This window comes from Carassius gibelio, chromosome B11 (genome assembly GCF_023724105.1).
Source record: "Carassius gibelio isolate Cgi1373 ecotype wild population from Czech Republic chromosome B11, carGib1.2-hapl.c, whole genome shotgun sequence".
NCBI classification, from domain to species: Eukaryota; Metazoa; Chordata; class Actinopteri; order Cypriniformes; family Cyprinidae; genus Carassius; species Carassius gibelio.
Window position 1 is genome coordinate 2,111,864 of NC_068406.1, and position 23,738 is coordinate 2,135,601.

Here is a 23,738-nt window from a genome sequence, read left to right on the forward strand (position 1 = left end):
TTCTGAGTCAGCTATATTATATAATATATTTAATTGTTCTAAAAAAACAATAGCCTACTATTATGTTGTTTATTATTAAAAAATACAAGACAGTGTGATTCCTTTTCACAGTAAATCATACTGCAATCACGTTTCTCGACAGAACTACGTTTGTAAGTTGAAGTAATTGCTTATTTTTCTTGCCAATATTTAAGTTTGAGATTAAAATTAAAAGAGAGAAATGAAGAAAAGCGCCTGTGTGTGGGAGGAAGAGAGTGAGAGGCGTGACATCAGAGCGCGCAGCATCACTGAGTGCAGAGCATCATCATCATCATCATCACCACCACACAGACAGACAGACAGCAGCGCCTCCACGCCCAGTAAACACCACCAACGCTGCTGAACATGAGGTAAGATTTCAACCAATTCAGTCTGCTAGTGAACATGTTAAACCACGGGTGACAGGTGTATCACAACATATGCATGTTCGTGGTATTTATGCGGTAAATCTGACGGTTGTGTACGCTGTGTGTCCGTGAGACGTGGTGAGGTCCTGATGAGAATATTTATGAGGGCGCTAGAGAGGACCGTTTACCACAAGCGTTTTCCCACGAATCTCACGCGTTAACGAGAGCCAATACGATTAATCTGCATGAGGGTAACACATATGTTGTTTTAGGGGTCTAAAAATGAATATCACAGCTAAAATATCACGGCAAGGTCAACAATAAAACAGCAAGTATATCTGCTCTATCCGAGTCGTGGGTTTTAATTTTTGAAACCCGAGGGTAAGGGTCATTTTCTTATTCAGTATATGATGAAAGCTTCCTAGCAGTCATTTGAAGTCATTCGATGCGCATACAAACAAAGAAAGGAGTCTTCTGCAAATGTGTTTCGGCCTCCATTACCGTTAATTTTGCATGAGCACAAAGAAAACGTGACGATTATTCGAGATGCTGATAACATGTCGTTAGATTTGTCAGTGCTTTGTTGTAAATAGTCTTTTGTTAGAAACTTGGTTCATCCTAAAACAGATTCTGAAATTAAATTGTCTCAATAACCATCAGTTAGACTATTATTTAGATAGATTTAGGGTTAGATAGATAGATAGATAGATAGATAGATAGATAGATAGATAGATAGATAGATAGATAGATAGATAATATTCAACTATAAAACAAATAATCCAGATTGATCTGTACCAATATATGATATTCTAAGAGATACCGTGTCTGATAGAGAGAGAGAGAGAGAGAGAACACAACAATACCTGATCCAATGAGACTAAACATGGAGCTGACTGGGGCTGAATTAAGGCCACAACTTCTACCTGTGGTTAATAAACATAAATCTGAGTTCAGCCAGCATTAATTGTTTCAGGGACCAGGAGTCACTGTCCACGAAAACCCATGTCTGGACCAGCCCTGCACAGCTTGGTGACTCAACTTAGTAAACTGCTTACATAATGATATGTGAGCATTATAGAAAGTGACAGTCACTGGGTGATGTCATTGCTAGTAAAACCTTGCTGGCTATTCAGAGACAAGAAAGCTGTGCTTTGTGAACAAACCATAAGAGCTTGCTTCCTGGGTGGTGAAAAGATTTTAATGAATGAGGTTTAATCTGTAGAAAAACCATATATAGGCCAGTTTTGTTTATGTATGTATTAGAGCTCCACGATTCTGGATAAACTGAGAAACATGATTTTTATTTTTTTTGTCTCAAATAGCGATCATTATTCTCAAATAAAGATCACAATGAATAATTCATGGATAGCTGAGCATGAAATGGTTTTTAATACATGATGTGGATGCAAAGAGCTACCCAATGTGAAGCTGAATGTCTCCAAGGAGTGCATTAAAATGCTTTAATGTACAGCTTGCCGTGCATTATCCTGCTTATACCGTGGTCATTCAAATGCATTGACAAGTTAAATCTGTTAATGATGTCTGCAGTGCCAATTTTGACTGAAAAGGTAAAAATTATGGTTATTTTCATTATTATTTAAGCTATTTTATTATTAAAAAGATGTAAAGCATGGTTGACGAAAGTTTCTGTGCTCCTGAATGTTTCTGGGTGCGATCTCTGTGTGCAAGTGATGTGTGTGTGTGTGTGTGTGTGTGTGTGTGTGTGCGTAAGTGAAAGCATTCATTTAGAACTTGTGATTTAACTGACTTGGAACGACCTGTGCATTAAACAGTTTTTTAATGCATACCTGCCAGGCCAGTCAATCAGAATTGAATATATCATTTCGGAAAGCTTATTTTATTGATGTTATCTATGTTTAATAGAAGGTCCGATGGCTGCTGATGTGTCATTTGTTTTCCCATATGCTAAGGAAGTAAAATAATTATTTTACGAGGTGGTGATTTTGTATGAACTCGTATAATGTGATTTATATATGATTTTCAGCCATCCCTAATTTTAAATGTCAATGGGGGGTATGCAGGTTGTACGAAAATATAAAACAGTTATGAATTACCATGAGACTGTGTTGGCAAACATGATATGTATGATGTCCCAATATGTCCCAAGAGATATGTTTTTTGTTGAAAGACATGTGAAGCTGAAACTTTTCAGTAGCACTTTTTTGTTTCACTCAAGCCTGATCATAATACAATATTGATCAGTTCTTGCACATTTTCAGAGCTTCAGTTTCATTCTTCAGTCTTTAGGGATGTTGGAACTGACGATATTCCAGACAGCAACCAGTGACAGCAGAGACCCAGCCCACATCTGGCCCGCATGAGTTTCACACGGGCCAGATGTGGGCCGGATCTGGGCCAACACTACAGTAAGTTGCTGTCTGGGATGGAGTATATGGTGAAGGTTACTGCTGTGTTGTGGTTTTTACATTTAGCAATGGTTGGAAAAATGTATGGTTGCACATTGCTTGCACCTCTCTTGTCCTCCTAATTTTTGCTGACCATTAGAATTGATTGTGATGAGTCATTAATATTACACTGAATAATTCAGTGACCTTATAAACACATTGTTGACTGATGGCTTTTTGGCATGGAGGCTACTTTACAGCACTCACACTGGATCAGCTCTGAGAGATGCCACACAACTCAGTTGACTGGTTGAAATCACTATCCCCCTCTTAGCTGATGGGTGAATTGCCTGAATTTGCAGCCACCATTTTATACAAACAGTCCACATTACAGCGCTACAGTCAGGTTTACCTAGTCTCTTAACAAACACATGACCTGCTGGCTCAGGTACGGGATTCTCAGGCATGGTCCCTTGCTTTGCAGGTGCTGTTTCCTTGGTAACCAGAACGTCTAGGAGTGAATGGTTGTTGTGAGATGGTCAGGGAGGTGGGAGGAGGGTAAGCATCCTCCATCTTCTTTGTTCTCATTCCGCTGCTTGTGGCCTACTTTAGTTCATTGTATCAGAAACTCTGTGCTCAACGCATGTCTGGTTACAATATATAATTTTTCTTTCTTAAATGAAACAAATTAAGGGATTGAATTTATTTCATTTAATTGCTATCCCTTACATCTAATTAGTTTTTCTTTGGTCTTATATGTAATATAATATAAAAAAGAATACAACATATTATATTATATTCAGTTAAAGATCAGACCAGTGAAAAACAGATGAAAGGGATATTATTATTTTATATATTGGTGGATTGATAAATGACTTAGTTTAGGGAGGTTCTTTGCTGACCTTTGCATCATTTGTAGTCTTAGCATGTTTTCCGGCTGTGGTATGTGCATGACTGAAGAGCCTCAGGCTGATGTTATATCAGAGTTATAGAGGACTTTAGGACACGGTCACAGCCACACGTGTGCATCAGAGTCACACGACATCACAGACCGGACAAAGGAAATCTGTTTAAACTTTGAACTACAGTATTCAACATTTGAAGTGGATCACAACTTTGATGAAAGGTTTTGATCCACTTCAAATGTTAAATTAAAATTAAATTAAATTTATGCATTTAGCAGACGCTTTTATCCAAAGATCGATCTATCTATCTATCTATCTATCTATCTATCTATCTATCTATCTATCTATCTATCTATCTATCTTTCTATCTATCTATCTATCTATCTATCTATCTATCTATCTATCTATCTATCTATCTATCTTTCTATCTATCTATCTATCTATCTATCTATCTATCTATAATATTTCCATAACCTCCAAACACTCAGTCGTAGCAGAATTTTTTCAGAAACATGTCTGTCAAAACAATAATTGTAACTGTATGACTGAGTCACTTATCCATTATTAAAAGAACTTGGATGAAATTAAATTTTACAATTCTCGGATTTCCGAAAGTCAGTTTCTTTCAAAAAATACAAATAAAAACATTCAAACCTGGGTCACCTTGTACAACAAACAGCTGCACAATAGCTGATTAATGTATTGCCCTGGGCTTGTGTGTATCTGTCCTCTATATATCATGTAATGAGATATTGGATGTCTTTCCCATGTAGCCTAGGGGAGGTGAGTTATACAGCTGTAGATCTGAGGATCAGCGCATACACTGAGACAAACTGTACATTCGGGTTTCACTTTATGTCTCGTCACAATGGAAAATCAGATGCTCCGATTTTTAGAGCATTCCCTCCTGAAGGGGCCAGGGATTGGTTGTTACTATGGCAACCGTCGAGAACTGCTGCCCCGCATTGGCAGCTCACTAACACTCTTCCAGTTATTTTCCTCAAGGGATAGATCTTAGAGTAGATTACCCAGCATCCACTGCAGCACATACAGCAGAGCACAAAAAGCACAAAAGATTAAAAAAAAAAAAAAGAAAGTAGTCGCCATTTCCTCTCTTCTCATTTCCTCTCCTCCTGACTTAGTTAATTTAGCAGTTATTGAAATACCTCCAGGAGCCAATTAAAATGCAGAAACATCTGAAGTGTCTGCATAGTGCCCAACTGATTGTGCATTCAGCCTATTAGATCTGGAACAAGACTAGCCAGATGAAAAAGATGAACCAGCTGTGCTTAAATCCCTGTAGACCGTCACGCATGCTTCATCATCAAACATCTCTCCATTCTTCAACTCACTCTCCATCTCGTTTTATATCTTTTCAGAGGCACCAGCTTTCAATTTAGGGTGTCCTGTGCTGTCCAGATTAATTCATGCTGTCCAAATCCTGCTGAACGTACAGTCAGATACACTGTTAGCTGTGTCCTCATGATCTAAAAGCAATCGTGTCAAAATCAGCCATTGCTCTGGCCATTGTGTTCCTGTCAAATTGGTTTTCTTCATCGATCTGTGAGTCTGAATTTCAAAGGATTGATTTTGGGGTTATGCGTTATCTTTACATAATCCAGCCTGTCCTTAGATGGACCTCACCCGAGCGTATAAAGGCACAATGTCCTCCAGAGAGGTCTGAGTGAATGTCCTGGGGTCTGGCCGGCTCTGCTAATGTAGTTTAACACTGGCTGCGACTGGAATCTGTCTGGTTTGGAGAACGCAGCAGTCTGTTTGTGAGTAAATCTTTGTTTGACTAATGGAAGGCTATTAGAGCAGAATTACAGAGACTTAATTTAGACAATTGTCTTGATTGCAGTGAATGCCTTGTGCTGGCATGTCCATCAAGGATATCATCCAAGACAATTTTTATTTTATTAGAAATGATGAATCTGAAAGATGTTAGTGTTTTATTCTGTGCTAAGGTGTATTTTGTTCTGTGCTGTGTTAACAGCTTTAATGAGGTGTGTTACATTGTGTTATGCTGTCTGGGTGTGTGTGGGGGTGGGTAGGTGCATGAGGGGAATAGGTGCTTGAATCATTATTCTAATTTATGGGAGCATAAATGTGTAATATATATAAAACCCCTATATATATGTGGAACCCCTTAAACCTTTGGAACACAATTTCAACAAAGGTGGAACTCCCTGAATGAGGTTTTGACTGGGCTAGTTTGACCTGGCAACCCTAATCTAAATCATTAAATAAATCTCTCTTTCATGTGCACATTTATGCATTGTTATGTTGAATGCAACTTCGCAGTTGCATTCAACATAACGCAGTAGGTAGGGTATTACCAATTGGTGTTAGTAATCAGTCAGACGTCCTTGTGCAGTGGGGACTATGGACCAGCCAGTGCAAAAATGTGACTGTTTTCTGAAAATAAGCTCAAAAACAATCTGTGACCTTTTTAACTTTGATGATAAACCCAAACATGCCTTTAATAAGCAGCATATTAAGCTTACATCGGGTCGTGTTACAATACATTGGATATATTGGCCTGTGTTAGGGTGTGTTAAGCTGTGCTGGGCAGCAATTGGCTGTGTGTCCACCAAAGCATTTTTTGGCAGCTGAAAATGCCAGAGTTTTCTTTTTCAAAAAGTAATATCAAAAAGAATATCAACCCGCCACAACAGTTTAAAATCAGCCCAATTCCACGCAAAAATTTGTGGATTTGGCAACCCTGCATCCAACACCAGCTGCTTCCAGTAATTTAAATACTCTCGGCATATTCATAGCGGCTCCCTGATGCTCGAAAATTATTTTCAATATTAGAATGTTTGCAGGAGCAGACAGTAATGGTCAGAAATTCAGCGGGAGAGGGATGAAGAGAACAGTCCCATGCAGGGCTTTGATACAAAAATGCACACAATGAATGGCAACTGTAGAAAGCAAGAGATGAATCCCGGACATTTTGGGCTATTTAGAAATCCACAGTGTTTAGCTGTGTTGATTACTGTATGTGACTGTTTTAGGGTTGTGTAAAGCTATGCATGTAAAACTAAGCATTTATTTGTTTGATTTTTCAGCATTTGGAGCAGTTTTCTTATATAGTATGAAATATATAATGTTAAATATGGACCTCATACCTGAAGAAGAAAAAACAGCAATAGAAAGACATGTGATCCATAACCTGAAGGGGAAAGTTTCTTTTATATAAACTAAAATATATAAAAGTATACTAAAAGCCCTGTACTAGTAAACAAATATAAAGAATCAGAAGACAGAAGGGACATAGTAGATTGTGTTCAAGAAGTTCTCATCATGTTGAAAATTTCAAATAGTCCATAAAACATCAATGGTTCAACCAACTGTGTTAAGATGTGTTGAACTTTTTTAGGGCATGTTATGTTATGATGGGCATGCTGCTTCATAAGTTACGATGTTGTGCTGTGCTAAACTGTCATCTATAGTGGTATTATCAATGGGTTTATATTATGGCAATGGTGCTGTAGACTCCACTGTAAAAATGTTTGAGGTTGAAGCTTCCCCATTCCCCAGCTCTTTTTGAAGACAGCATTTCACAGGCACAAATACAGAAATCTGTTTTCTTCCTCTAAATCTCAATTACAAACATGGCCACAACTGATAAAAAAAAGTGCTTAGGGTATGTGAATGTCTGTTAGTACTGGAAGGATGGGAGCATAGGAAAACAGACAGAAAGCGAGGGATAGCAAAGAAGGCAAGTGGCGTAGAAAAATGTTTAATGTCTTCTTCCTGATCTGGGCTATAGTGGGGGATGGTGAAAGAGGGTTGGAGGAGCTGCTGGCACCAGTCACAGGGAGAATTAACACAGCCGTGAATAATGCAAACCTGTCATATCAACCGCAAGGAGGCTCTGCTCATACAGACAGATGGCTTGGTGATGATTTTTTTTTTTTTTTGAACTTGATTATCCACAAGCTTAAAGGCAGTCTTTGCTGTCATTGTGTATTCCAGACATGGATGTGCGTTTTCATATTTATTTGTATACAAAAATGCTGTATTTGTTTTTTGAGGTTGAATGTAAATTCAAGTTAAGTCAAGTTTGTGTAGTGCTTTTCATAAAAATGTTTTTTCAATGCAGTTTTACAGAAAATCAGTGTTATAGTATACACAAGTACAAACAATATAGTTTACATTTTTCAAAAATACAAGCAATCAAGCAGTTTGCTGTATGGTATATACTCTTTATGCAAATATACTGTCTGCATACAGATGAAGTTGGACACACTTTAGAGTTACCCCAGGTTCTGTTTACTCAGGGTTTAGAATACTTTGTTTTGTTATATACTATAACAATGATGGGTCTGAGAACCGTCATTTTCAGTGGAGTCTTCGGCCAAAGAAAGTCCTGATGCCCATGGCTCAGGACTTCTGAGGGCAGGCCCCTCTGGGGAAGAATGGTTTACACCTCTTCATTTGGTGCCCATCTCTCCTCAGTCTGGCTTTGAGAAGTTCTGTTTTGCCTTTGGTGCATCAGGGCACAGTGCTTAGTTAAGCTTCTGCCTGGAAACGTAGCAGTTCTGGGAGGCTTGCTACCTCCAAGGAGGTCTCTAGAGCATCTCTAGAGAGATCCGTCCCCTGTCGGTTCTCTGCTTCAAGGCACCAACATAGCCACTCTAAGTACACCAGAGGTCAGTTTCAAGAGACTGATTCCCTTAGTAGACTTTCTGGCAGCGTGGAGACTTCTGCCAGATGTCTCACTAAGGGTCCTGCAGACTGCCAGCTCTGGTAAGGGAACAGGAATTAAACACTCTTCTGAGGAAGAAGGCCATCGAGGTTTTGCCGCCTCGTGCAGAGAGCCCGGTATTTCATCGTTCAAAAGAAGGATGGGTGTAAACCCTGAAGAGGCAATTTTCCACTTCTTGGTGAAGAGAACGCCAGCTCGACCCAGTTCACTGCCCGGTCGGTTCAGTTCTGGAGTTCCTCCAGGCTTGATTCTCTGCAGGGGTGATTGCATCCTCTTTTAGATCAGGTCATGTCTCATATCAGGTCCTGAGGACTGGTTTGCATGATGGATCTGAAAATGCATGCTTACCATCCTTCCTTAACACAGGAAGTTCCTGAGGTTCGCTTTGGGGGTGAAGCTTACCAATACTGGATTCTTCCGGCAGCCATATCACCCTGGAGCCCGAGACCAGTTGCCCACTGAAGCCCAGCAGGGCTGAGCCTGGTCAGGACCTGGATAGGAGACCTGCTGGGAAAATAAGGTTGCTGCTGGACGAGGTGCTAGTGAGGCCAGCAGGGGGTGCTCATCCTGTGGTCTGTGTGGGTCCTAGCGCCCCAGTGTAGGGATGTGGACACCATACTGTCAACAGGCATCGTCCTTTGGATGAGACGTTAAACAGAGGTCCTGACTCTCTGTGGTCAGTAAAAATCCCAGTCCAAATTCGCCCATTGGCCTCTGACCACCATGGGCTCCTAACAATCCCCATATCCGCTGATTGGCTTCATCACTCTCCACCCGTAAACTGGTGTGTGGTGGGCGTTCTGACGCAATATGGCTGCCGTCTCAATTGGAGCAGACAGTGGTTCAGCATCTAGATGTCATTCTCACTCATATGTAAGAGCCGGAGTTAAGACTGAACGTTAGGAAAAGTGTGCTTTCTCCATTATGGAGGACCACTTATCTGTGCATGGTGTGGGATTTGACCGCGATGCATGCATGTTTGTCTCTTGCTCGGATCGAGTCGATCCTCATAGCAGCTTGACCGTTTCTGCAAGTGTTGTCAGGTCTCCACTTGCTACAGAGAGTTGTCGAGGCCTCCGCTCCCCAGAGCTCCACTAGGACATCATCTGTGAGTGGTGGGCTCTAGGAGAACCTCCTTATAAGATGTCCTTATAAGGAGTGTGGAGTGTAGTTAGATCTCCTCTTGGTTTAGAGAGTTGTTTTGTTGCACTGCCCTCCATGCCCACTTTCTCTTTTAGGCCTTGTATGAGTTTTCTCTTTAATAGTTGCCAATTTGACCTGAAGCCCCGCATGAAGTACATTCAGGCCTGTTAAGTGTGAACACTGATGAAATATGAAATAGGCCTAAACTAAATTTGACAGCTCATTAATTCACCTTTGTGACATTTGCTGCCTGCAGTATGAAATATTCCTGAGAGGTCAAGAGCCCTGACAACAACCCAGACATTGTTTGCCCATTTTTGGGTTGTTATCTGGCCCTCGCTGGTCCAGTCTGTCTGACATGGTTCAGTAGCTGGACTACCAAATGTTGGTCCTAGGTTTAGTCTGTTAGACTGTCTTGATCTAGCCTGGTAATACCAGACTCTGCTACTTCACTTTGCTTCGTAGACAGAGTCTGGAATGGCATAATAGAGAAGTGTTTTCTCTCTCGCTACGGGGCGCTTGTCTGAAGTTTAAAATCATTGGTTACCCGTAGCCAATCAGATACGTTTAGTTATGACGTATGTTATGCGCCTGTACAGCCGCATCGAAGCACACACATCATGCATCAAACTCAAATCTATGATTGAACTTCCACTGTAAACCTGTTGTTAAAACATGATGATGCGAGCGAAATACCGGCGTGAACATGGCTGTAAACGACTTTTGCAGTTTGAAAAAGAGTTGAATGTTCTCCATAACAGAGCGAATTGCATCCCGTGTCTCGTTCCCCATTTCCGCGGTCGTTTCGGTTTTCGATTTCTCTAACCTACAATGTAAAACTCGGTGCTATAAGCATCTACGTCACGGCTCTCAGCCCACCCTCTGTTCGTTGATTGGCCCGACTGTTTCCAGACCGGTGGCAAACAGAAAGCTCTGACGCTGTATCAGACTGAGTACAGAAGCGAAATGAAATTGAGCGGAAGTAGGAAGTCTGACGTAGTCAGGGTTAGTCTTGATCAGGCTGATTAGAAGAACTGGTCGACTAAATAATAAACACACATACTCACACATGTTTGTTTTTGTGAAAAGTGGGGATATCCCATAGGCGTAATGGTTTTTATACTGTAAAAACTGTATATTCTATGGCCCTACACCAACCCTACCCCTAACCCTAACCCTCACAGTAAACTTTGTGCATTTTTACTTGTTACATTCATTTAGTTGACTAGTGCTTTGTGCTGTATTAACAAAAACATAAATGGAATTAATCAAATGGAGGGTCTATTTACACTAAGTGCAAATTGCCCACCTTGTTGGCTGAAGCTATTTAGACTAATTCCACCAACCACCTTGTGATTTTCATAGTCAACACTGCAAAAGACACAAACAGTTGTCAGCTTCAGTGGCACAGATGGTAAAATGTTTGATGTGTTCATTTCAAAACCTATTGACCTGGGTTCGAAATTCGCCTTTTGGCAAACTTTTTACTAGCTTTTCAAATTTCACATAACATCAGAAAAGCATTTATTTTCATTGAAAATGAAGAATATAGTCAAAAAGTTGAAAATAATGTATCAGGTAGGGCTAGGTTACGTGTAGGGAAGGCTTTATTGTTCAAATAAGGTGGCATCCATTTATTAATTTGAATTAAAATTAAAATTTACACTGAATAAGTTAATATTGCATACTGTTTTACAATGTACTACAATACTGAGGTGCAGATAATTGCCACTATTTGCAATAAGTAGTGTAGAATAGTAATTGGAAGAATTTAAATTTCCTACACCCATTTTTTTCAGTGTGGTTCTCCAAGAATGTACTGCTGACTGCACACTGTATAGACTGAATTCATAATGAACCTAGGGACGGTATTATTGCCTGACCCCTGCCCTTTGATCTTCTCAGGGATCCTATCGAGTGATGATGTCATACCCAACAGCCTCCTATGACCAGCTGGTGCGGCAGGTGGAGGATCTCCGTAAGGAGAACTCTCACCTGCGCCGTGAGCTTAAGGACAACTCACACCACCTGTCCAAGCTGGAGAATGAAACCTCTGACATGAAGGTGAGTGAAGCTCAGATTATAACAAATTTATTAAAAGGACAGCCTTGTCTCCTCAAGCCTGGTCCACCCAATTATGAACATGTTCTTAGATCTTTGATTTTGCTTGAATGTGTTGTATATGCTTCTAAAATTACATAACGGAGCATAAAACCGAAGCTGTTGTGGGTAAGGTTGCAATGTCAGCAAGGTCAGGATAATATTTGAGAATGATGTAGACCTTAAAGTTAACATGAAATCAAAATTAAAGTTTTTTTGGGTGTTAGTATCAATATGTTAGTCTTAAGGTTATCTATAAGGCAGTGTGCTCAAAAACAGTGACAAAATTTGCATGTAGAAGATATAAGCATTCAAAGCTTACAGTTCATCACACGTTTATTTTTTTTATTTTTTTTTTGACGTCACATCTTACTTCATCTTCTCATCAAATCTTCTGACCAATCAAATGCTCTCTAGAATACGAAGCGCCCGCTTCTTGCACTATAGACTATACGGTGGCACTTTATTTTACAGTCCTGTTCCTCATGTACATACTATGTACTTATTATAGTAATTACAATAACTATGCAATAACTAGGTACTAACCCTGAACCTACCCCTAAACCTAACCCTACCCCATGTAGTTACCTTGTGTTACCAGAACTTTCTTAGATAAATACACTGTAAGTAAACTATAAGTACATGTTAGTACACGTACTGTAAAATAAAGTGCAACCGACTATACTATAGATGCTAAAACACCAGCTGAGATCAGTCACTTGTTCACAGTGTAGTATTTCCTGTACATTGAATGGCCCCTCGGGCACAATGTAGGCGATAGGGAATGATTCAGATTTTCGATTGGTGCAAATTAGGTCTGGTTTCACGTTGGTTCACGTGAACTGCAGCAGCGCACACAGTCTGATCCGGACTTTGAGTCCAGTCCAGAGACCCGATCATATGGAGTGGATCATGTGTGAAAGTCTGCTGTTATTAAAAACTTTTTCAACTACAACCTCAGCATGTTTATGATCACTATTTTGTTTCTGCTAAGAGTTCCATATTGAATCTAGGGGTAATCTATTAGACTGCTGCTGTAAAATGCTCCTTTACCGAGTTCAATGGCTCTGGCCCGTTATAAAAATATATAAAATAAAAAAAACGCTATAAGTTATTTTAAAAAGGGGGCGGGGTTGCATGATATTTCCCACCCTCTCTTCCTTTTTGAGTTGAAATTATATCACCACATAGAATAATTCTGCATGTTTCAAGGCACTTCAGGGGACCTTTAAGGTGAAACCATTACATAGCAAAATTGCACAACTAATAATCAAGCCATTTTAAAAAGTTTACAAGCAGGTTTGCTATTTTCTCTGTACTTCTTAAATTTTTATTGTTTGACGAAACTGGTCAGTTCTCTAGTAAATGGCTTATTAGTTAAGCGTAACACCTGACAAGTTGACTTGTTGAATTACCCAAAAGAAATACCCCAAAAAATTACCCAAATTGTTTGAAAAACCACAGAACAACATAGTTTGCAGCATACAAATAGCTTGATTTAGTTGTCTTTTTAAATAAAACTGGGATAAAAAAAAATATATATATATATATATATATATATATATATATATATATATATATATATATATATATATATATATATATAATGTATTTAGATTGAGTTTATAACTATGCCAGAAACCGTTTGCGCTTATATTATATTATATTATATTATATTATATTATATTATATTATATTATATTATATTATATTATATTATATTATTTTGGACAATAAAATATTACATATATTAATTTATTACATGATTTAATCAAATAGATGAGCTTGTTTCTGAATAAACATTGCCTTTGTGTGGTAAGGCTTAGTTTCAATAAAGTGTCTTTTTTGGACTGTGTCTAGAATGCTTTGAGTTTGAGACATTTAGAATTTTCATATGTTTTCGAACAATTGCATTTTATTTATTTATTTTAGAAAAAACATTCTAAACATCAAAACGCATTCATTAATTTGGAATATTGTCTGTTAGGAATGTGTAATCATTTTGATATTTTCTACAATTCTAATATGTATGAAATACATAAATATTGAATATAATACTGTTGGTTGAGCAGTGTGAAGGGTAGGTCTGTGTGCTGAGGAGTGAGTCTGCATGCATTTGTCTCTGCTGTGACCCACTTTCAACAAAATGTCTGCAGACTCTAATGATGAATGTCCAGCATCTCTAACCTGAGCACTTTTTAAATCACTGTTGCCCATTACAGCTCTCAGCTGACCAGAGAAGGCAACCATTAGATCATGGAGCTCATTTTATTATTGACTCCAAGGCTTAAATTGCAGAATATTTGATGTGTTACATGAGATTGATGTCAGTTCAGTTTTCGTGTTCCAGTAAAATGGGAGTGTCTTTTTCCTGTTCATATCAAGTGATTTTGTGCATGAAATCCAACTGACACACAACATGAATTCACTGAAGATGGTACTGAAATTCATCAGATGAGGAAATACACTTAAAAGGCTGTGTGTATAGGTAGGTTGAAAGAAGAAGCAGATTCATGTTTGTTTTTATCAGTTTAACTGCTTGGAGAAATTAATTCTATAGGGAATAAAACCCCTGAAGAGCTCATTAGGAAACAGTAGCTTTGTTCTGTCGATTATTGTTTGACTTAGAGATAGCTATTCATTTCAAATGTTAAGTGTTGCAACATTCATATATTACAACATTCAACTCTACAAATGTGCATTGTATTTACACTGCATTAAAAAGTTTGGGGTCAGTGCTTTATTTACTTTTTTTTTTTTAAATCAATTAATACTTTTATATGTCAAGGATCAAAAGTGACCTTTGAAGACATTTATAATGTTTCTATGTAATAAACAATTCTAATTCAAGAAAATTTGCAAGCTAAAATTCGGCATTTCTATTTCAGATAAAATCTTCCATTTTCAACTGCGATAGTAGGAAATTAAGCACCAAATCAGCGTATCTGAATAACCATGTGACACTGAACGCTTGGTGTAATGGCGGCTGTAACATCACAAAGATAAATGGCATTTTAAAAGTATGTTAATATTTAAAAATTACTATAAAATATTAAATGACAATAAATATGTGATGTAATATTTCAGTATATTACTGTTTTCACTGTAGTTTTTGTCAAAAAAAATGCAGCCTTGGTGAGCATTATACATTTGAAAGACTAACTTTTTCCTATCCTTTTAAAAAATTCAGCTGGTACTCTAAGGGTTCATTTATTTATGCAGTGGAAATGCTTTTAAGCCATTCGCTACACAAAATCATTGATTGAACTTGATTCAGAAAATGCTTTCATGAGATTATAGGCGATACATAGGTCATATTCAATATCCCATGATTCCACTGTGTTGTAAACCCTGCCAAATCTGTTCACTCTCGCAGTCAGTTCTCCCCTCAATTTATCTTTTTACTTTGAAATACAAGAGTTCGATTTTTTTCCACAACTGGACTCCACTGGCAAACAAAAGACTGTCGGCTGCTTATTTATTAGTGTGTGTGTGTGTGTGTGTGTTTTGTGCTGTAATAGGAGGTTCTGAGGCAGCTGCAGAGTAAACTGGAGCAGGAGGCCGGGACTCTTGCCTCTTCAGGCAGAACTGATGTGCTGGACCAGCTCAAAGGTACTGCAGGAAATCTATTCCCTTTATCCACATTGTCATTCTCTTTGCATTTATCTTTACTTTAATATATTCATTTCTTACTCTTTATTTAACAATGTTTTTGATAAATGAACAAGGATGTTCCAAAAAAAGTATGAATAAATACCATAGAAATATCACAGAATTATACAGATGCTAAAATTAACCCAGACTGCTTTAATATTTTTCATAGTATTCAGTCAAATTTATTATGAAGTTAAACAGTCTGTTAAAACAAATCACAGAAGGTTACATGTCTTTGTCGCACGCAGTGGATTTAACTGGTTAATGCTTCTTTGGGTCTCCTGTGATTGCAGATCAGAAGTGCACAACAGTCATGAGATATTTAGCAAAACTCTTTCAGTTTAACACTGAACACTCAACACTGTATTGAGGACGTGTCACAGCATCTAAGTGAATGTGAATTTTCTTCTGTTAGCTAAAATAAAGGCCATGTTATTGTTGACGTACTCTTTGGTCCGTGAGGGTGCACACATCTTTCCATCAATCAGTGTCCTGGCAACTCTATAACACACATCAGAGCGACATGATGCGAAGGAAACAGACAACTGACTCTCATTCACTTTTAAAACATCCTGAAACTGAATCATTTTAAGGACATTCAGTTCTTTTCATGGTTCTCGGTTAGCTTGGCTATTGACAAAGATTTCATGATTCAATTCGATCAATTCACAAGTTCTTGGTATGATTCAATATCATTTGGATAAACTGTATATCAGGAACAGTACGTGTAAACATTTTTTAAGGAAAACTATAAACTATACAGGGAACCCTGTCGGTTGCTACATTACTATTATATTAAAGGTTATATCGGAATTATTAAATTACATTGTTATTTAATTTAATATATAATAATCAAGAAAGCAAAAATGTTGTATACAAACATTTAAACTAAAGTACATATTAGGCATTTTATAGCAATTTTACATTACACGTGTACAACGTTTTACACTCTTTTAATATTTAACATACATTAAATGAGGAAGACATGAATAAATGAAGGTTAAGTGAAAATGTAATAAATATATATTATTGTTCATATGTTATATTCATATTTTGAATGGTAAAAGGTAAATGTAACATTATGTGACATTGTTTACAAGCTGTTTTAAAGGCATTATTCACAGTTAAAACTGTGACTGAGTTATTATATGAGACATGATATAATAATATATAATAATACATTTCATTAAGTCATACTGTTTCTTTCAAAAGACCTTCTGATATTTATTTTGTGCTATAACTAGTAATAAAGGGAAATAGTTGATCGCTTCACGTCAGCTTTGTGCTTCTGTTTAAACTATTGTTTGTATTGCTGACTAGAAAATTGCTAGAATTTGAAAGTAACGAAGCACAAAGCTTATTGTGAGTACTGGATAGTTTGCTGAATTATGTTCAAGCATCAGAAGAAAACAGCATAGTATTGAAGATCAGTCTTGGGATTTAAGATTTTTTTTTTTATATTGGATAATCAAAATGAAGAATGATTCAAATAAATAAATCAATACTGTCAACCCAGCTCTAATTCTTGAATGCAGAAGACTATAGCTAGTAAATATGTAAACTAGGATACTATTAAATATGCAAGCACTAAAGCAAAATAAATGTTTCTTAACTGATTGCACACATCTTAATTACTTAAAGAATCTATAAAAAATAATAAAATAATAAAAACAATAATAATAAAATCTTTGAATGTTCTTGTTTTTCTAGAGCTGCATATGGACTTGACCAACTACTACGAGCTCAAGTACCAGCCTCACAACCTGCGTGTGTTTCCAGAGATGATGACTAGCCAGATAGGAGAAGGGGAGGAGAGACTGAGCCTCGGCAGGGCCAGGAGTCCCGCCTGTCCACCGTCCCGCCAGTCCTCATCTGCATCTGGAGAGGGCACAGCTGTGCACCCTGGGAACCCTCATCAGACTGGAGAAGGCCGTGTCACTGCCCAGCACTTAGAGGATCTCTGTAAAGAGAGGTAAGATCATTACATCCAAACACTTTAATCAGCTGTCTCGTTTTTTAAGGGAAGTGTTATTTCCTTTAGAGGGTTTGTCCACTTTAATAACCTGTGGCGTTTAGTGTAGGTCACATCCATGAACCAAAATTACTTGCTATTGCTAGTCAAACGTAGGTGGTTTAACAGGAAATTGGCACTCTCATTTTAAAGAGCTGGACTGCAGTTTAGCTGTAAAATTCAAATTCATATAACTTACAAAAAGTTATTTTACTATATGAATTTCCTAACATTTTGTTCTGAAAAAAAAAACATGCAAAAGAACAAAAAAATAATAATACAAAGGAAACAAACAAAAAATGCATTTACTTGTCAAATAAATGTTGTTCTTTTAGAAATGATTTTCATCATGGAATGTTAAAAAATATATATCATGGTTTCCCCAAAAAGTAAGATTAAGCATCACAACCATTTTCAACCCTAATAATATTAATTAGAAATATTACTTAGGTATCGAGAATATATAAGACTGATTTCTGGATCAGGATCATGGATCACGTGACACTGTAATATAATTATTCTTATTTTATTTATTTATTTCTGTATTTTGGATTAAATAGCCTTGATTTGAACATATGTGAGTTCTTTCAAAAACATTAATACATTTATTAATAAATAATAAATGAATAATTAATACATCAATTAAGAATTAATAAATCAAACAACAAGCCCCAAACTTTTGAATAGTAGGGTTTCAATTTTATATCTCTAATCTATTTCACGTGTAAAGGAGCACATATGTATAACATGTGGAAATTAACAATTTGTCACAAGAAAGAAGTAATAAAACTCCTAAGTAATAAAATATGTAATACATATTGAAGTCTATTTCAACACCCTGTGGTCTGTCGCCAATTCTATTTGATTTCACACTCACAAAACTGATTTTAAATTAGATTTCTGCCCAATGCTGCTGGAGTAGACTAATTTCAGGTTTCAGGAGTGTGTGTGTTTATGTGTTTTAGGTCCATGCTGCTGAGTGAGATAGAGAAAGAGGAGACAGAGCGGCGGTGGTATTACGCACAGCTGCAGAGCTTGTCTCAGAGACTGTCCGAACTGCCGCGGCTTGATACGGTAAGCAGCCTAAACAACTTCCACCCCAATTACTCACTGATGGGACTGTGTGCATCTGCAGCCAAAAATGAGGTCACCTGGTTCTGCTGCTTATGACCACAGATTGTCCTTTGAGTCAGGTGTCCCTTGTCTAGTTTAAATTAATGGCACTGATTCTTAAAGAGATATTACAGCCAAAAAGTAAACATTTGTCATTATTTACTTACCAACACGTTGTTCCAAACATTTTTTTTTTACCTTTGAACAAAAAAGGAGAAGAATGTTTGTGCAGATCTTTTCCATACACTAAAAACATGTTGATTAAATGTGTTTATAGAACAGTCTGTAGTTCTCTTTCCTGTCTCTAGGGGTTTGATCATGGTAGAAAGAATAGTATGCATACAGTACAGATGATGTCTGTGCATTTTTCTGTGCTTCACAGTTCTCCATGCAGGTGGATTTTATTCGCCAGCAGCTGGAGTTCGAAGCTCAACAACTGCGCTCCGTGATGGAGGAACGTTTCGGCACCAGCGACGAGATGGTTCAGAGAACACAAGTAAGAATAGATTGTAGATTCAATGCCATGTTGTCATTAACAAAGGTCCAGCTGTTAAACCAGCTTTAATGTCACTAACCAACCAGCAGGATGTATTTGGTCAGTCAGCTAAGCTTTGATGAAACATTTTGAACTGTACTCGTACAGATTCGTGTTGCTCGATTGGAGCAGCTGGAGAAAGAGCTTCAGGAGGCCCAGAGCTCACGTGCTCCTCAAGAGAAGAGTGCTCTTCCAGAAGCTCAGGTGACCTATACACCCCTGTCCTCCATTTGAGTCTGAATCATAAAATGCAACTGTGATGCTCAGTTGATTGTCCAAAATGATTATATTGTTAACAACAACCGCTCCATCGAAAAGTTAAAGAAACAAATAACAATAAGTGACCTTTACTTAGTTTTATTTATATTTTATTGTATATGTACAAAAATTCCAGATGACTGCCCAGTGATAACAATAACAAATATAAAAAGAATACATAATAATAACAAATGATAAAAGGTCTAGTTTTCTAGTTTTAAAGATTCTACTGGGAATATGCATCATATATATAAGTGCATATATATATAGGTATATATAAGTGAACCATCATATATCTAAGTTAAGCAGTTTTGTTTTTTAAAACATTATTAATTTTTTTCATCTTTTGTCTACTAAATTGAAGTTGAGTATGTGAATTATAACCAATATATAATAATAAAAATAATATCTGTAATAATATTTGTTTTAACACTAAGAATTATTTTAGTGTATAATAGTTTAGTAAACACAGGAAATTTTGTGAGTCACACTTGTTATTGACAGAAAAACACTAATCCTAATATGTTCTCGGCACTTTAATGATTTCTTTCCAGTGAATTATTAAGTAACATCAAAATGCTACAAAGTAAGTTTCCCTGCTGTTATTTATCTCTCAGTAGTGGCGTTTTCTCAGCACAATTTATAGATGCTGTAAACTACTGGGGTTTGCATTGCCAGAGGCTACACAAAAGCACAGAAAACATTGTTGACTGAACCAGGCTGCTGGAAAAGTCGCATTAAAAATGTGACATTTATAGCTCAGGTAATGGATAGAGGGAGGTTGTAAAAAAAAAAGGAAAGAAAGAAGAGGAATCACTATATATGTTACATAACAGAGCTAAAATTAAATGTTCCTTTTGCATCACTGGAAGTTGCTAATTTTAATTACAAACATGATAAATTGTAATCATCATGAATTAGTCTTAAGCAATAAATTAGAAGTGTGGTTTCCACTATGGTGTACCATAACTGCTCTGTTACATGAAACATATATATCAAATATTTATTGTAATTTAATTTAACTTGTTATTCTGTGTATTATTAATGAAACATGATGCAGTATTTGTAGTATCATAAGATATTTCTGCAGCGGCTGCTCCGAGAAACATTATTCTTGCACAGCTTCACATCCACCCAGTCTCACCTGCCGCTGTCTCACAGCACACACTGGCACTCAGTGTTGCTATGCAGAAAACAGGGTATGACCTCCGCAAGCTGCCTCCTATTGGCTGCTCAGTGTCTGGGATGCTTGGCAAGTGTGAAGATGTCATTTTAAACCATAGTTCTCTGAGACTAAGCGATTCCCACCGCTGCAAAATTGTCTCTGGTCAACTCTGCACCAGACTGACCATGAGCCCTTGAGGCCTGCTTTTTATTAAGGCTGAGAATGAAAAATGAAGGAATCAAATGATAAAGTCAGGATGGGATGACACCTTCAGTATAAGGTTGCCATTTAAATTGTATGCTTTAGATTTTTCTCTGTTTTGGGACCTTCACTGGACTCTTCAACCTTAATTTAGAATAATAATAGTCATCAAAACTATGAAATGAATTGGAAGTATTCAGTAACCAAACTAGTTCAGCAAATCGAACTTATATGCTACCAACAATATTAATAATAATGTTTTATGTTCTTTAAAGTAGGCACTCATTGTCTAAATCACACCTCTTGACTTTCTCTCACCCAACTTCATGAGGTGGATCCGGGAATACTTGTTTAAATTGGATAGGGCTTATTGGGCACATATATTCTGAAGACTTTAGAATATCATTCAAGCCATGTCTGTGTCCTCTCTTGTAATCTGGTTGTCTAGAGATTGTATTTGTAGCTGGTGCCAAATGTTGCCATAGTGAAGGGTTTGAGCATGAAAGAACGGATCAGGTCTCTGGCACTGGTGCTGATTCACTCTCCAAATGCAGATGTTGTGCACATGCTCAAACTGTTTTTAAACTAGAAAAAATCAAATGTATGAATATCATAGCACTGGGTTTAAGATATTAGACCATGCTGCATACGGAAACGATGATGATGACGATTTTTTTAGCTGGTTTCAACTGGTGTTAAGGCAATGTTATTAAGTTAAGCTCTGAGGCAGATTAGTCACAGGTGTAATTCATCACTTCATGTTTGACAGCCACGGAGTGACATTTTTTCTTTATTTTGAAGAATATATACCCTGTGTATCAGTCGTAATACAGCACAGATTTGCAGTACTTCACTGATACTTTGCTGCTTTAATAAATGTTGTGTTAATTCAGACGTACAGACCAAATTTCCAAGTATCTTGTGTACTAAACAGGAATAAATAATAAACCATATCCTCTGTCCACAGAGCACCGAGTGCCTCTCAAAAGCATCTGTGTCTGACATGGATACTGGAAGTGCTGGTACTGTGGATGCCCCTGGAGAAGCAGGGAGCAAAGTAAGAGCATTGTGGTTTTTTATTTGTCTGTTGTTGATGTTTTTGTTGTTGTTGTTGTTGTTTTTTTTTTTTTTTTTGCTTGTTTGTTTTGAGTTTGTCAGTATTCCTAAATGTAATCTGGTTACATACAATGATATTTCAAGATTAAAAAAATTCACAGAAGAATTGTTAGGAACCTTAAAGATCAGGTTATAATTTTAACTATGTATCGTAAGGAGCTATATCAGCCTTTCTGTAAACACAGCAGTCTATATATTTGTACTTTATTTTACTATATATATACTATATTTTATTTAACGAATTAAAATAAATGTGATGATGCCTGTAAAGCATGTGTTGGTCTTTTGATGGACTGACCATCTGTCCAAGATATTTCCTTCTTTTGGCCCAAGATGCTGAAATAGGAACCAGCATCTCTGTTAAGCAAGCAGTTTGGAGAATAAATGGATAGTTTCCTTTATAATCAACATCAGATTAAAAACTAGCTGTAAATAATACACAAAATATCATAACTGTCTAGTACCTATGTTAAATAAGCCAATGTCATTTCATTTCTGACCTTATATGCAGCATTCATAGTGCAATAATGAACTCTAAGACAGCATATGTCAGCTATACTTAAATTGTGTTTGGGTTGCAGGTGGAGATGGTGTTTTGGCTGCTGTCCATGCTGGCCTCTAGAGATCGAGAAGAGATGTCCCGTAACCTTCTGGCAATGTCAAGCTCGCAGGAAAGCTGCATTGCCATGCGCAAGTCTGGTTGTGTCTCACTGCTTGTGCAAATACTACATGAGGGTGGCACTGGGGAGGCAGCCGGGACAGGAGGCTATAGTCGGGAAGCCCGTTCGAGAGCTAGTGCTGCCCTGCACAACATTGTGTACTCGCAGCCGGATGAGGGCCAGGCACGTCGCGAGATGAGAGTTCTTCATGTGCTAGAGCAGATCCGCTCACACTGTGAAAATGGCTGGGACTGGATTGAGAACCATTTAAGTACACCCTCACCTGGTGGTGGCAAAAGCATGGGTGAGCATTGGTTAAGATATAGTCAGTGTGTTATATAATGCAAAATGTATCATTCATTTGTTTTTAATAACCGTATTCTTTTATTTGTGTATATCAAATTCCAAGCAAAAAGACAAAGCTTATACATATAAGTTATAAGTACTGTTATGAGTAACAGCATGTATCAGATTACTTTCTTATAGGTAATTACTTTAAGTATTGGATTAACTAGAGAGGTTCAATATGGTGATTTAGTCTACGTCCACAAGAAGCCAGAGCTTTCCCTATGCAATCTCCCCCCCCCCCCCCTCGTCTCAAGAAATATCTGCATCCACACAAAACCGACACAAAACGATGTTGTATACATGCCAGACCAGTATGTGGCACTGTAATTCTGCCACAGAGATACACTAAAAATGGAGAAAAAACTTGGATTAAGTGCGATATACAAACGAACATGGAATAATTAATTTATTAATCTGTGTTAATGTTAGTTAATAAAAGGACAGTCGTTCAGTGTTTGTTCATGTTTTTTTGCTGTTACGTGACGTAGCCGTGTCTGACTAGGCGTGGAGACGTGGGCTGATGATGTCATCGTTTCAGAAAATATATGGATTCGCTGACCAAATGAAATCGCAAGGGAGCCATTTTCAGATTTATCCACTCAGGGACCCGGTTTCAAAAAATATTTCACTCTCCCAAAACGCGCGGGGTCCGTGTAGACGAAATGCCTATACGATACAAAATATATGCGTGTATAGCTGAACGTGACTCTATCTGGACAGGGCCTTAGATTTTTCATTTTTTAGTTGTTATATGTCAATTTAATTATATATTTTTTGATTGATATATCACTTTTATTTGTGATATTTATGATAATTTGACACATACTGTTAGAATACTATAAAATAATGAATTAATATACTTTTACTTTTATATCCACAGAAATCCCTGAGCCAGTGGATCCCCAAATGTGCCAGGCCTTATGTGCAATAATGAAGTTGTCCTTTGAGGAAGAGTACCGCAGGGCAATGAATGAACTAGGTGCATGAATACATTTTTTCTTAATAGATCAAAGAGCCATAGAGTGTATGCTGTGGTTGTAATCAAGTTGTAAATACAGTGAGGT

The 23,738-nt window shown here is 37.4% G+C and overlaps 1 protein-coding gene and 1 long non-coding RNA gene across 2 annotated transcripts in view; both read left to right on the forward strand.

Annotated features, from left to right (window-relative positions):
• The window catches only part of LOC127968106 (uncharacterized), a 75,211-nt gene that overhangs the window by 14,784 nt on the left and 36,689 nt on the right, over positions 1-23,738 (forward strand). The window lies entirely within an intron of this gene.
• LOC127968087 (adenomatous polyposis coli protein 2-like) overlaps positions 322-23,738 on the forward strand; it is a 31,822-nt gene continuing 8,405 nt past the window's right edge. The window contains exons 1-10 of the mRNA XM_052568980.1: positions 322-389; positions 11,420-11,578; positions 15,136-15,226; positions 16,979-17,240; positions 18,245-18,353; positions 18,775-18,888; positions 19,036-19,131; positions 21,519-21,608; positions 22,249-22,630; positions 23,555-23,653. Coding sequence (XP_052424940.1) covers positions 11,435-11,578; positions 15,136-15,226; positions 16,979-17,240; positions 18,245-18,353; positions 18,775-18,888; positions 19,036-19,131; positions 21,519-21,608; positions 22,249-22,630; positions 23,555-23,653 — 1,387 coding nt within the window. The 5' untranslated portion in view covers positions 322-389; positions 11,420-11,434. The remainder of the gene's footprint in view (positions 390-11,419; positions 11,579-15,135; positions 15,227-16,978; positions 17,241-18,244; positions 18,354-18,774; positions 18,889-19,035; positions 19,132-21,518; positions 21,609-22,248; positions 22,631-23,554; positions 23,654-23,738) is intronic.